This window comes from Nannospalax galili, unplaced genomic scaffold (genome assembly GCF_000622305.1).
Source record: "Nannospalax galili isolate Female #2095 unplaced genomic scaffold, S.galili_v1.0 scaffold321, whole genome shotgun sequence".
NCBI classification, from domain to species: Eukaryota; Metazoa; Chordata; class Mammalia; order Rodentia; family Spalacidae; genus Nannospalax; species Nannospalax galili.
This window is the reverse complement of record NW_008345972.1, coordinates 289,731-305,287: the sequence shown is the minus strand read 5'-3', so window position 1 is coordinate 305,287 and position 15,557 is coordinate 289,731. Positions and strand designations below refer to the sequence as shown.

The window sequence follows — 15,557 nt, the reverse complement described above, 5'->3', positions numbered from 1 at the left end:
TTTTTTTTTTTTTTTTTTTTTTTTCTGGCGCCACCCTAGGCTTCCTTATTAACACCCAAGATGCTGTCCAGACAGAGCTGCTGTTGCAGAGCTGGTGGAGCCAAGTGAACCTTTGGGTTTGCTTATAATTCTATTCACCCCCAGAAGGGGTCGGGTAAGGGAGAAAACAGCGACATCTGGTGCCTGCATATGAGTTTCCAAAAATGCATGAGTCTCTTTACAAATGCTAGTCATCCATCAGAGGACCTGAGGATATCTGAAAACCTCCACTACTCACCTGTAGCCTAGGAAACCTGTCCCGGAAGCACAGGCCAGGGAAACTGACCAGCAGATGATCCAGGCTACAGAGCTTGTCCAAGGCTGATAGGCCCTTGACTGCTGAGGCCAAAATCCTTCAGAATCACTACTGGGGGCTAAGGAAGAGCAAGACAGAGACCAGAAGATTAATAGACCTTGTTATCACCACCCACAGTGTGATGGGAGTTTGTCACCTTGGCTGGGCCACAGGTGCCCAAACATATGTTCAAACATTTTTTTGAGACATGTCTGTGAGAAAGTTTCCAGATGACAATAACTTTCAAATCAGTGGACTCGGTGAAGCAAATCGCCCTCCTCCCATAGGTGGGCTTCATCCAAGCAGCTGAAAGTCTAAATAGAACAAATAGGCACAGGGAGCTCCTCCTGCTGGATGACCTTTGAGCTGGAAGTTTGGTCTTTGCTTGAAAAACATTGGTAGCATCCTCAGAGTTCCCCAGGATGTCTTCCTGAGACAACTAAGAGCACCCAACTTTGGAGGCAAAGGGACCAGCTTCCATCTCAGACCTTGAGTAACTAAACAAGTTGACCTGGCTCTTCAAGGTCTACTCCAACTACATCAAAGGGCCGGAGGCTGTGCCCGATCCACTGTTCCTCCAGAGGTCTGGTCATAACCCCTGAAGTCTCTTAGTGCCTCCAGAAGGTAGCATCAAGCTTCCTGTCTTAAGGGATTGTTCTTAGAGATAAATCCCAAAGACAGGACATCTGGAGGTGAAAGGCAATGTTCATCTAAGGCAAATGAACCAGCATAACTTCACTCCCTCTCCATATTCCTGAGTATCTTTATCGATTTCTTACTCCTGAGCTCTGGCTTCTCAGCCTAGCTCACTGTCCAGCTTACATAGACAGAGGCCTTGAGATAGCTCGTCAATATCAGTGCTTGTACTATGAGTTTGTCTAGGTGAGGTTTCATTTACATGCAGACATGACCTTTTTCCTCCTCCCCCAGTGTGTGCCCTGGACCCGGGCCTCGCCTTGGCCAGCTGAACACACAGGTCTTGCTTACTACTGTCTACAGAGCAGCACCCACCTGCTGCCTGAGTTAGGACCTGTGGGGACCATTTCCCAATGAATCATGTGGCCCTAGAGCCCGGCAGTCACACAGTGATACCTCTGCCCTTTGCTTCTACTAGACCGGGCTCAGCACACCCTTCAGCTCCAATGATCAGACCAGATGAAGCTGCCTTCTGAGACCCAGGCTCCCCTAGGACCCACCCTTACCCCTTCAGCACAGTCTTCCCCTGTGTCTCCCTGCCTCTTACATAAGCTCAGTGAGCCTCAGCCATAATTTGAGGCTGGGGCTGTTACCCTAATTCACATAGAAAAATGGAGCTTCAATTTTCAGAATATCGAAAGAAAAGTGTAGGGTCTCATACTGATTTTTTAAAAGATTGGATCAAACCTGTAAGTTAGAAGTCTCCAGGACTAGACTGAAGTAAGATGCTATCAAGCTTAGGCCTGTCACTATGCTTAGTTTTTAGAGGAGACCAGAGTGTTTAGTGACATTTGGACCAAGTGCATTCTGCTTGCTCTGCCTCTCCTGATGGGCACAGGGCTGCTCCATCAGCAAGGAGGGAGCTGCTCAAGGCAACCACAGGGTGACGTCACCTTGTAAAGTGGGAGGAGAGTGGTGAATCTTCTCTCTCAGAGTAAGCTCCTCATCCCCACAGGCCTCCAACTGAAGGGATGGGTAGGCAACATCATTGCCACTGGCTGCCGTCCTCCAAGCCTGGTCACTTTCAGAGAGAATGTGTGATGCAGGATTCTGGAATTGCGACAAGGTCGGGCCTTATCAGTGCCTCCATGACTGCCGTACCTACAACAGTGGTGCCCTCTGCAGCCATCTCAGAGGACAGGTATGGTCTGGCAGGGGTGTAGTTAGGTACAGGCCTCAGGCAGCTTCTAAGGGATGCCATCCTGACTCTGGGGCCAGCTCCCTTGTATTCCTGCACCATTCAAATTCTGCCTCCCACCCAGGGTCAATGCTGCTGGCCTGCAGGCAATCAGGCTGACAGATCACAAAACCCACCAGAGGAGCTAAGGCTGGAGGTGAGGGCTGAAGCCTCAGGATGTGCTTAGGCGTGGAGTCAGACTGCACTCTGAGCAAGTGAGATCTGAGAGTACATTGTCTAGGAACAGGGGTTATGGAGCTGTGGAGCAGGGCGAGTGACTGGAAAACATGGAATCAGGCAAGGCCTGACACACACCCACAGAGAATAATCTCCCTAAGGGCACCAATAACCAAAGGGCACAGGCACACAGATACAAAAAGAAAAACCCCAGTGTGATGCAGCTACAGCAGCAACAGTCAAACTTTTCCTTCACCTGCCATGAGTCCCAGGTCCACAGAGGCCTGGCCCCTCCAATCCCTGCCCACAGAGGACAGAGCAGACATGTTGCTCCATAGCCTCTCTCTCCTCTCTTCCTCGGCTTGCTGGTGTCTCACTGGATATACCACAGGGCTTTCTCTGCCTCTGTGTTATCTGTCCTTCCCTTTCCTAGCTTTTCCCTGACCCTATCTGGATGTCACTCCCACTGTTTGGCCTAGGAAAAATGGCCTCCACTCTTTGGAGGATGGGCCCCAGCCATCGTGGTCAGATCTCTTTGCCTGATCCATCCATGGCCAGGTCGCAGCCAAGGGAGAGCACCCAAGAAATATCTTATGGCAGAGAACTAGAGACTTTGTCATACCCGCTTACCTCCAACGGTTCCCTTGAACCTGCACTACCACTGGAATCGGGACCTGATTGAGAAGAAAGGCAAATGCATGACCAGGAAGCAGGGATAGTTAGGGGCTACCAGAGCCACTTCTCCCTCCTGCCTTTGCCAGAGTGAGCCTATCTGCAAGATGAGGCAGGGCTGAGATAAGGACTTTGGATGCTGCCATCCTGGTGTAGACCTGGACAGCCCCTCAGCCACACAGGGCTACTCTCAGGAAACAACAGGACATGAGAAAATTGTGTAGCTAAAAAAGTTAAAAGAGCCTCAAGAGGAAAGAGTGATAAATGTGACCACACAAAAATTTCAGAAAGTAATTACTGAAGAACAGCGGCAAAGGTATTCACTCCCCGCCTGACACAGCCTACTTTATTTGCAGCTGGGTGGCCTGCACTTACAGATCTTTCTGGAAAATGGTTACAAAGTCATTACAGATAGAGACAAAGGAATAGTGGTCCACAGAAAATAAGAGATTTAAATACTTGGAATGACACTCATTTGCAGTGAACACTTGCAATAAAAGTGCCTACTTGGACCAGCCAACTAGGACCAATCTCTGGGGTAGTTTCTGGGTTTTGTTCACATTACCCTGAGGTGCTTCTGTCTTTGCTTCTCTTAGACGCCCCTGTGAATCAGCCCATGGATGTCCTAAGGCTTCCTGTAAAGTTAAGAAGCTGATTGGCAAGGGCGTCTAAACACTGGGGGTCTTCCCAGGAGCACAGGGTCACACAGCCACAGTACCTTACTCTGTCTGAAAAGCAGCGACAAGAGCTGTGCACCTGGAGAGGCCAGGAGGGTGCAGAGGAGACCCAGACTGAAGGATCGGAGAGTGATGTTGGTGGGGCCCACATCTAAGGGGTGCTGCAACAGGTCAACAGTGGTGAATATGTCCCTTGAATGAGTCCAACTCAAAATGCATAATCATAGGTACAAACATATTTAATGGAGCATGTCTCTTTAGTCCAAGTCCCTTCTCCATGAAGCTTTGCCCTCTATCTCAAGAGTTTAAACAATAAAAATAACATATATTTTCTCCTAGACATGTTCTTGTGAGCCTAATACATGTTTACTGAGCACCCAGTTCTATAAGGTCTATGTTCAGTGGATTTAGTCCTGGCCTCAGTCCCACAAGAAGGTCCTGGGAACCTCAGTGTGCCCTCAGCAGAAGAGAGGACAGGGCCCTGGATCAGACCGCTGGAGGCTGAGCTTCCCCAGTCTGCATGGCAGGTCCCTTTTGCCACTTGATGACATTCCCTCATCATTTTTTGTTTACTTTTACAAACCCTACCACCATATTATTTTTTAAGTTTCTACAAACCACTGTATGATCACGTCCGCTGTGATGTAAGCGACCCACCACATCCTACTGTCCTATGACAGAGGATTACATTCAGCCTCTGATATAGATGTCATCATTACATTTTCCAGTTGTTTGGGGGACAGTGAACCCAGGGGCTGGCCCCATGAATGTTCTTGAATTTATTATAAAAAACAAGCCTTGGGCTGGAGAGATGGCTTAGTGGTTAAGAATATGTACTGCTCTTGCAGAGGAGCCCAAGTTTGGTTTCCAGCACCTACATAGGGTGGTTTCAACTACCTGTAACTCCAGTCCCTGGGGATCTGATGCCCTGTTCCTGCCTCCAAGGACACTTGCACTCACCAGCACATTTCACATACTTTAAAGCATAATTAAAATGAATCTTTAAAAACAAAACAAGCTTTTTTTCCCCTCACCTTGAAAGTCATGCTGTATGGTACCTGGGGTGTGAATTCTCACAGGAAGGCAGTCTCCTGAGCACTTACCCAGCCCTCTCCATCTTCAGTGTGCCTCCCCCACCTCCCTACCTCCCACCAGCTCTATCTCCAGCCATGTTACCGGCAAGCCCATCAGGCACACTGCTAGATTGCTTCCCCTGGTTTAATCCCTTCTTCACGTACTCTGAGTTTTGCTATTTGGTCAAAAGAAGACCAAATTTTATGCTTGAGATTTAGGGGTTACTGTGGGGAAATCTACCACTTCCAACCTGTTCATGGCCTTCCACAGTGACCAGGGCAGTGAGGCATGCATAGACGCACAGCAAGCAGAAGGACACAGCAAGTCGCTGCGTGTGCGGATAGCTGCTGGAGGTGGGCTGGCTGTATGGTGAGAGCCAAACGTGGAAATCCTCCAGGTACTCCATGAACTTTGAGTAGAAAAGCTGAAACAGAAATCACAGATCATTCCCCCAACGTGGACGTGTCTGGACAGAGTGAAATCCTGACTAATAAATAACCAGTGATTTTTCAGAACGAGGATTACAACATTTCTTTGCTTTTCTAGCCTGGCTGATCAGCTGGACAGCTCCCAGCCACTGGGTTGGTGCAGGTGGATGCCTTGCATGGTCACTTCTGGGTGCTTCCTTCCACCTCATCACCTCATCCTCAGCATCTCCTGAATCATGCTTTCACCACCCTGGACTCTTGACTCAGCCTGATCCTCTGCTGAGTCTCCCAAGGTTTCATACTAACAGCTCTCTACTTAACTCTTCACTCACCTCATTCTCCAGTTCACTCGTGATCACTCGCAGAGACCTTTCCTCTTGGCCCTTCCATCATTCCCATCATTCCTTTCCTTTCTGATCCAAACACTTTCTAAATCTCCCTGTTGTCAGCATACTTTCCACACCGACCAAGTTGCATTTTAAGTGGGCACCAGCTCTGGGTACATTAAGAGCTGGGGTTAACCTGCCTCCTTCTGCCCTCAGTACCCTACAAGACCCACCACCCAGCAGGTGATAATATCTTGTGGAACTTCACTGAGTTTTAAAAGCTTTAATACAACTCAAATAATTTTGGGTGCTCAATATTCTAGAAAAATGCTTATACATAGAACTGATATTATGGATACAGTCAGAATAATCAATAAAAACTAGCAGAACAGTTTTAACAGAATAAGGATGTTTTAAAATATTTTTGATTTATTTTTATCTTATGCATATGAGTGTTTTGCCTGCATGTCTGTAAGTGTACCACATGTTTGCAATAGGGTATGTCTCTTGTATGCCAGTTGCCCAACAAGTGACTAGCCATATGGGTTCACAGATGACCATGCTAGTAAGTGCAGGTTTCTCACCCAAAGTTCTCAAACATGATGTCTGGGGAAGAAACCAGGGAGATCATTATCTAAGGGGACATTGCAGTTGAAGCAGGGCCTTCAGTTTAAGGTGTTAAAGAATTTCTATGTATGGTGGCTCCTTGAAATTCTTGCTTCAAATTCATATTGACCATGTTTTGTACTAAATTAGAAATGTCAGGCTCTCCTCACCACTGTGACAGTGTAAGGAATAAAACCTAGTGCCTAGAAAATATCAGCTAAGAAATCATTCTTCAGGGTCAACAAGATGGCTCAGCTGGTAAAGGTGTTTGCTGCCACATCTGGTGATCTGAGTTTGATCCCTAAGACCTACATGGTGGAAGGGGAGAACCAACTCCCACAAGTCATCCTCAGACTTTCACATGTGCACTGTGGCATGTTTGTGCGTGTATGTGTAAATGTGTGTGTGCATCTGTGTGTGTACACACACAAAACAAATAATTAAAATGTAATAAAAAATTCCAAAAATACAAGATACACAAGTCACACAGAAGTGTGTCCTGTAACATTTTCTGTTACAGAAATAAATGAAAGAAAATTGTGAATGTGCAATGGAAACTTACAGAAGCAATTGTGAGCATTGAGTCATTATATGGCTTTTAACTTATTTTAAAGAAAATTCATAAAGATTTACTCTAAAACATTGAATACAAAGTACAAATGTTTGCAAACATCAACATTCTTTTAAAATATATTTTAATTTATGTGTATGTGTTTAAGTGTATGTCACATGTGTGTGGTGCCCTCTGAGTCCATAAGAGGGTGCCATATCCCCCAGAGCTGGAGGTACAGGTTGTGATTCACTTGACATGGGTGCTGGTAACTAAATTTGTGTCCTCTGCAAGTGCAGCAAGCACTCTTAACCACTGAGTCATCTTTCCAGTCTGAGCAAATACTTTTATTATTATTGCATAAAACATGCTCATCAATGGAAGACCATTGGAAGGAAACATGCAGAAACTAAACTTCATACTTGGTCTATGAGATCCTGGATGATTTTTATCACCTCTTGGCTCCCATCTCCTGGCATTGTAGCCCTGACCTCTCTGTATTCTGTGACAGCTGAGTTGTTTATGGCACAATGGGGAGCTGGAAAATCTTTAATTCAGACCCTTCTAGATACACAGACCACCGGTAGTGAGAAGTTCCAGAAATATTTTACAGTTACAGTTCAAAGAACTGTACCACTGTAATGGTTGATAAATGGAAAAGGTAATCAGGACATGCTGGCTGGTCACTAAGTGAGTGCATTGCCTGAGGTGTGGTGCTGTGCGGCTATTTGCTTTGAATTAAAACTGCTCCTCCTGGAGGTAGAGGGAGTTTCATAAGACTCAGGAAGCTCATGAAACTTAGGAGAGTCACAGGACTTCTCCCCAAGGTTATAAAAGCAATAAACAATTGTTATGAGGAGGAGACTGTAGTGGAGTTGTTTATGGCTTTAGTGAGTCATCAGTCCTGAGGTGGTGGACTTTTCAGTGATGCAGCTGCCTTTGAGTCACCTGTGCTCCTATAAGTAGCCCAGTAAACTACTGAGTCACCAAGGTAGACTTCAATGGAATCATTCCTTTGGTCCATCCTCATCTGGGCTGAAGAGACTTTTGTTCATGTCTCTCTAGAAGTCATGCATGAATATCTTCATAATCAACTGGGAAAAGAGCTAATGCACTTATCTTTGGAAAAGTTAAGACAGAACTTCAGTAAGAGAAGCAGAGAGCGGCACCAAATCCTGACAGCTGGTCAGATATTGCCACAGGACACCCATATGGGGCTTACCTTCCAGAAGCCCAGACCATGGCACAGACGTGTGAGCTCCCGTTGCACACAGCCATCATGTTGGCTCACAGCCAGCCAGCACTGGGCAGGGAAGAACCAGGCTTGTCCTGAGCGCAGCTCCTTTACAATCACATGGCTGATGAACCAGCTTGGAGAAGGGCCACTGCTGTCATGCCAGAGGTGGATTTTCCTGAGTGGACCCAGATGGTTACGAGCACTGGTGATACACAGAAATGTCTCAACAGTCATGTGTGTGCTATGGACATAGACCTTAGAGATAGTGGGTCCCAGTGAGCACTGTGGCTAGTGGGGGGCACATGGGTCCTTAGGATGTACCATAGTCTCCCCCACTTTATCCTCATTTTCCTTCTTGTGATTTCAGTTACTCGCTAACAAGCACAAACTAAAAATATTAAATGGAAAATTCCAGAAATAAACAATTCATATGTTTCACGATTTCATCATGATTTTATATTGTTACAATTATTCTACTTTAATTTTACTGGTTGATAATCTCTTACTGTACCTCAGAAATAACTCCAATTTTATCTTAGGTGGGCATGTATAGAAACAAAGACAGTGGATCCAGGGTTCAGCTCTCCCTTGAGAAGAAAGGGGAATGGTTGTGACGTCATTAAATCAAAGTCACTCAAATCTCGATCTATTGGTATCTGATGTGAAGTAGTCTGAAGTTAATCTTTATTCTCTTCATAAAGGCAGTGCTCCAAACCAACTAAATTAAATTTTCTCTTTTTTGTCTTTTTGAGAAGTTAAATTTTCCATGAGAAAAAAATGACTTTAGCATTTTCATATTTTCTAAGAATGCCAGGTACTTGCATGCTTAGATTGATAAATTGTTTCTCTTCCTTTTCTTGTGATTCAATGTGTTATTGCTCTTCTAAATCTGGGGTGGTGCTAATTAGTTTAATGAGTTTTAGTGACATAGAAAACACTCTGATTCTGGTATGCAGCTTAGTAAGCCTCCATCTCTCTGCCTCTTTCCTTTACTCCTTCATATAAACAAACTATGTTAATTTGCTCCAAATAGTAAAAACACTTACTATATCAGGCATGATAGAACATGCTGTAATCCCATCCCTCAGGAGGCAAAGGCAGGAGGACAGTTGTAAGTTCAAGGCCAGTTTGGTCTACATAGTGAATTCCAGGCCTGCCAGGGCTACATAGTGAGATCCTATCTCAAAAACCAGAAACAGAATAAAAACTTTCTTCAAACTGGCAGCATGCCAATCAGTGGTCACTTCCCTTTTTCTGTGCTTCATCAGTAAACTTACAGTAGGTATGATGCACAGAAGATTAATGTTCTGTAAGCTGCGTCTTTGCGTGTGTGATAAAAGACCCCATTCTTTCCTGCCCCTTTCCAAAACATGCATTTGAGTAGGTAGTCTGGAATACCTCAGGACAAAGGTGTGCCTGGAATTCCTTTCAAATAGGGACCTCTCTGGACAGTAGAGCTCCTTGGTTTCTGAGAGTCCGTTTTCACCACACAGTACAATGAAAACCTCAAAAGAGACACAGAGGTGAGAGCTGAGGATGTGTCAGAGAAGGCATGGAGCACTGCAGGCTGGGTTCCCCACCCCCCAGCTTCCAACACCAGCAGGTCCCAACACTGAGCTCAGGGGCTGAGGGGATGCATGTGGCCTGCATAGCCCCTCCCAGGCCAGGGCTTCCCTGGAGAGATGCTAGCTGAGGCCCTTCAGGGTAGAACCTCTAGGGTTGGTCAGTTCTTTACAACTTCATCTAGAAAAGTAGGATGCCACAAGGGATTCCTTAGCATTTGCTTCCTCAGTGGGCAAGAGAACCCCACAGAGGGGTAGCATTTCTTATCCTTGCACATGTCAGGTGGACACTGGAGGAGATCTGCAGGACACTGGGGTGGGGCCAGGGCTGGCGGGTAGGCACCCAAGTCCACAAGAGCACTCTGGGAAGGTGGCACATTTCCACTGGGATGGGCTTATTCTCCCTGGTATTTGTCACACAGAAATTTTCATTTCTGGTGCAGTGTAATTTATTGATCTTTCATTAGAAGTATTCACATTTCTTGTCATTGAAATTCTTTCTTATTCCAAAATCATCCTTTTCTTTGTGTAGTTACTGAATTTTGTTTGTCACCTTTCTGCCTCCCAACTTGTGTGAATGCTCTTTATATGCAATGCCAATTCATGATTTAATATTGCCTTCTGCAAGGATGGTTATTGTTCTCAAACATTTTGTTGAATAGTCTCTCTGGTCTGAGAGACCTCGGCACATACCTGGATCAGTTCTGGGGTGTCTAGTGATCCCACAAGTCTAATGCCACATCCTGCAGATACTGCACTGTTTGGCTACTGTCTGGCTTTCTGGTGGGGAGTCATGCCCTATTCTCTTTTGAGGTGTTTGCCCTGCTCTAATTCTCCTGTGCCCTGAGTTCTCTTCTCTAGGAAAACTTTAAAACCAATAATTCATGTTCTGTAAACATAATTACAGAACATATTTCTGGAATTATGGTTAACTTCAGTTTAATCTATGTCTTGGGTTTCCATCTGTAAAGTGGGTACTGTGGATCTATGAATAGCTTAGCTCATAAAGTCAGCTTGTGAGCTATGACACAAGTTGGTTTGTGAACTATGACAAAGGGGGAATTAGCTGTCCTCAACCATGTACAAAGATAGTTTTTTTAAAAGGTCTTCTATGAATAGTGGGCAGTGGGCAAATTCTCTCCATGGGAGTCTTGTACATGTAGGGTGAGTTCTTCTCCAGGCACTCATTATTTTGAGACTGGTAAGAAGGATCTTGTTTCCAATTATGTGTAATAAACATCACTGACTGTGTGGATAAGTGGTGACTTTTTCTCAATTATGAATCTAACAATTTGGATTGACTCATCAGTTCTAAGTATTTCACTGAAAGTTATTTTGTATTATTTTGTACAATTGTGTGGAATACACATAACTATCTCTCCCTTACAGATGCAGCCACACCCTATTCACACCTGCAGTCCTGTAGGTTCCACATAGCAGACATGGTTCCCTGGGGAAATGGGAGTGTGTGTCAAGTACAGATGCAACTGGCCCTCGAGGCTGGAAACTTCTCAGTGTGTTTGTATGAGTATGTCTCTGTGACTGGAGTTTGCTTGTACCTTTGCAGACCTTTCTTCCACAGCCCACCTTCCTTGGGTTGGATGCTCCTATGGGGTGACATGGTGGGCTTCCTCACTCACCCTCCAGCCACTTCCTACCTTCAACCTCATCTTCCATCTGCTTTGGGGGGATACTGCCTTTAGCCTCAAACTCCCAACCTAACCATGTTGCCACATAGCTCCATACAGCCTGGGCAGTGTTTACTCCCTTCTCCCTGGGATCTACCTCTGGATGGTGGGTCATGGATCCAGTGTAAACTCAGAAGAGAACAACACAGTTCTCAAAGCCTTAGAGACCCATTCAGAAGAACCCAGCTCAGTGTGCTTTCTACCATGAAGGCAGGACTAGGGGAAGAAAGTCAAGCTGGTGGAAGGTGAGAGCCCTGCCTTTGGCCTTTATAAATCTGCAGGGTCAAGAGAATAATGTTAAGACTAGATAAACCTCACCCCAGGAATGACAACAGGCCAGTGGGGATAGGTGATTGACAAGGTGTCCAAATCATCAGATTGTCATCTCTGGTGTCTGACAGGCTCATCTATGCCCTTAGACCTCACTGAAGGCATTGTTAGCAGCTCATGTTACCTTGGAGGTAAACTGGGCTGGTGACCGGAAGCCAGTGTCAATAACTATTGCATACAGTTGGTGGCCAGGTGGGCTGTCTTCTTTCAGAAAAATACAGCCAGTTTTCTTTCTCTCATGACGATTTACACATCTGCTTTTGATAACCAAACATCCATAAAGAACCATGAAAACCACAGTCAAAATACTAGGAAGCAAGTTTTGTGGGTGGCTGTAAACAAAAGAAGAAAAATAAAGGGACTTAGTCATGGTATCTGGCATTCAGGGAGACTGTACCCCCCCCCCTTCACCAATGCACAAGCTCTCATCGGTTTTTGTGAACACATTTTCAAAGACATCCTACTAGCTGAGTGGGAGGGACCTCTGAGAACACACAGCTTCCCTGTGCTCAGTGACCAGCTCTCCATAATGTGCGCTGAGGCCCCATAGGGCCTGTGACAATTCAGCCTGGGTGAGGGGAAGCTGCATTTGGGTGGGTCTGAGGAACTTGTACTGGAATTAAGGAAAATGGAAATATGGGGTAAAAATGAGGATGTGGTTCATTAGTAGAGAGCGTGCCCACCATGCATGAGGCTCAGGTTAAATCCCTGGTATGACTGAAAAAAGAGTCAAAGAAGAAAGTCATTGTAGGAAACATGCTTCAAACACACAGATGTGAAAGATGTGACCTTCCTTCCTCCCTGCTTTCCTTCTAGCAGGGTGAGGCAGGATAAGCTGGAGATGTTCCGGTACCCTCCTCTACATTCCCCTGGCCTTGTGAGTAGGGCTGCTTGCTCTCTACCTGTGGGTTACACTCACCTGGTCCCCTGGCACCAATGTTCCAACTCAGGCTTAGAGAGCGATCACCTAGCCCTCTCCTCTCTGTAGACCCACAGAGTACCATCTATATAAAGTCCTTTCAACTGGGACCTTTACATAAAGTATTCTACCTGGACTTTATGGAAGTTTGACAGAATTGCAGAGGGCCCATGCTGCATGGGAACACAGCCTTCCAGGTCTCCCACCTCATTCCCCTGGCCCTCTCTAAGGACTGGGATGCACTCTCAGTTTCTGACCTAGCATCCTTCTTACTTCTTCCTCACTGGAACCAGGGCCAGGACACAGCTGCTCTCATCACACTCCATCACAGCAGCTCCATTTCCCGGCTGTAGTGCATTCTTCTTACTCCTAGGCTACTTCCTGGAATCTCTCAAATGTCACTACTGGGTGACTTCGGGTACCATTTTCTGCCTGTAGTACAGCCCTCATTGTCCACCCCAAATAATACTGATGTCACAGAAACCAGGGCTGCAGCTGCTGTACTCCAAGTCCCGAGTATTGGTTGGCTGGCAACCTCCTCAGGGCCCAGCATCAGTTGTGTTAGTAACTAATGACTTGTTTACTACCAATCAGACCCACTCACTAGTCTACCAATATAATGGATAACTACAGTTTCCTGTTATTCCAATATAAGGCAGAAGAATACTCAACACCCCAGAAAGTACAGACCTGCCTTTGACATAATTCAGTAAATGTTAATCAAGCACCTGCTGAGTTCGGCATTTAGCCAGGTGCTGGATGATGTGTGTGGCAGTGTGACAAAGGGGACAAGGAGCCTCCTGTCTGAGGAGCTTGCCCTCATTTCACTCATAGTTCAAACTCTAAATATAGCTGTTCTATATGAAAGAGCATGAAAACGGGCTAACTTTTACATTTATCATTTAAAATAGGATCCTTCTGAGAAAAAAAGAGGGTGCTATTAGGCACAAGGCTGATAATGCAAACCAAGAGAAGGAAATGAGTGGCATTTTTCATCTCTGGAGATATTAACCAAGTCAATAATAACTTGACCTCATTCACACAGGAATACAGCTCAGCTTAAAAGTAAGAAATATGTTGGCTTCCTTGTGTCCATGAATGTAAGAATGAACAGTTGAATGTAATATTGAAAGCAATCATCTCCTAATAGCTGTGCTCCAGAAAACAAATAGGGGACATGGGTTTTAAGCATGAAATTAATTATACATGAGTATCTCCTAAGATGGCAGAAGCACAGATGAAATGGGGTTCCACTTTGGAAAATGGAACTTACCTCTGAAACTTGGAAATGCTGTTCACTTCGAAACTGGAATTCAGCTTTCTTTGCAGGACAGAGAAAGGTGTGAGGCGATGGTAGCTAGGAGGGAATGCAGATTGGAATAACAAATGTAGGAGAGGCACAGCTGTTTGCAATGGGACAATGTGCTGGCTGGGAAGTGGGGTAGGGGTTGGGGGAGAAGCTCCAGTCGTTTTGACTCTATGATGTAGACCAGTCTGCAGTGCCTTCATGTGTAACTCTTGTGATGTACCACAGAGCCTCACTGGGTACCAGGGCTCACAGCTTTCCTGGAGACTGCCCTAAGATGCCAGGAGTCAGAGCACACTGCCACCTACAGGGCAGACCCACCACAGCATGGCTCCACCTGAGACTTTCAGGTTCAAGACAGCCTTGTGGACTGACCTTTGCCTGAGTGCCTGTTCTGGCTATCCACATAGCCCACCATTGATAGCCCCACCATGACAATGGCTATAAAGATGATTTTTCTAAAACATAGAATCTACCATACCTTTCTCGTGTTGCAGACAGTTTCTGTGTGTTCTTGTCTGTACCTCTGGCTCTTAGAAAATGAGTACTATGTTATAGAGAATGAAGGACTGTTTTCATGTATAAGGTATCATCAAAGTGAAACACTGGGTCACTACCAGTAACTTTCCATGTCACTCATATAATTGTAAAAGGGTCGGATAGCATGGTACTGGCACAAAAACAGACATATAGGTCAATGGAATAGAGTAGTGAACTCAGATATAAGTCCATGCAACTCCAGACACCTGACTTTTAAGATTATTTTATTTTATTTTATGAGTGTTTAGCCTACATGTATATAAGTGTACTCATACATGCAATGCCCACAGAAGCCAGAAGAGAGCATCAGATCCCCTGGAAATGGAGTCAGGGATGGTTGTTAACCTTCCTATTCAGATTCAGTGCTCTTAACCACTGAGTCATCTCTCCAGCCCCAGCCACTTGATTTTTGACAGAGATTCAAAATTACACACTGAAAAAGGGACAGTATTTCAACAAATGATTCTGGGAAAACCGGGTATCTATACATAGAAGAATGCAACTAGATCCTTATCTCTCACCCTGCAAGAATTGACTCCAAATGGATCAAAGACCTCAACATAAAACCTGAGATCCTGAAACACAAGGGGAAAAGGTAGAGTATTCTATAAGATATGGGCATAGGCTTAGGTAAGGACTTTCTAAACAGGACTTTAGTCACTCAGGAAATAAGACCAAAAATTGACAAATAGGGCCTTGTGAAATTAAAAACAAAGCAGCCCACAGAATGGGAGAAAAATCTTTGCCAGTTATACATCTGATAGAGGGTTAATATCTAGAATACACAGAAAACTCAAAAACCAAATTCATAGTGTCCATGAACTTTCATGGTACAATTATTCATAATAGACAAAAGTAAAAATAACCCAAATGTTAATCAATGAATAAACAAACAAAATGCATATAGCCATATGATGGAATATTATTCAGTTTTAAAGAATGAAGTTCTGGTGCATCCACCATGGATGAATCTTGAAACAGAGTGGAAGAAGTCACTCTGAAGATGGCATGTTATATAATTGCATCTGTATGGAACTTGCAGGACTAAAACCATAGAAACAGAGAGGCTAGTGTTTGCAGAGGGCTGGTAGCAGGGTGGGATTGAAACGGGAACTGGCTGAGCTCAGACATAGCTATGGATACACAACTCTGATTGTACTGAGCACTGCTGGATTTTATGAAAGGGAAAAAAATTAAAGACTGAAAAAACCCACAGCATTAACTGAAAAAGCTAAGCATCGAGAAAACAAACAACCCA

The 15,557-nt window shown here is 45.0% G+C and overlaps 1 protein-coding gene across 1 annotated transcript in view; it reads right to left on the bottom strand.

Annotated features, from left to right (window-relative positions):
• The window catches only part of Pkd1l1 (polycystin 1 like 1, transient receptor potential channel interacting), a 151,820-nt gene that overhangs the window by 39,438 nt on the left and 96,825 nt on the right, over positions 1-15,557 (bottom strand). Inside the window, exons 28-37 of the mRNA XM_029567884.1 lie at positions 13,727-13,810; positions 11,659-11,866; positions 9,353-9,459; positions 7,940-8,156; positions 5,058-5,231; positions 3,775-3,894; positions 3,622-3,691; positions 3,015-3,058; positions 1,924-2,080; positions 278-413 (exon numbers count right to left, since the gene is read on the bottom strand). Of these exons, the coding sequence (XP_029423744.1) occupies positions 278-413; positions 1,924-2,080; positions 3,015-3,058; positions 3,622-3,691; positions 3,775-3,894; positions 5,058-5,231; positions 7,940-8,156; positions 9,353-9,459; positions 11,659-11,866; positions 13,727-13,810 (1,317 nt within the window). The remainder of the gene's footprint in view (positions 1-277; positions 414-1,923; positions 2,081-3,014; positions 3,059-3,621; positions 3,692-3,774; positions 3,895-5,057; positions 5,232-7,939; positions 8,157-9,352; positions 9,460-11,658; positions 11,867-13,726; positions 13,811-15,557) is intronic.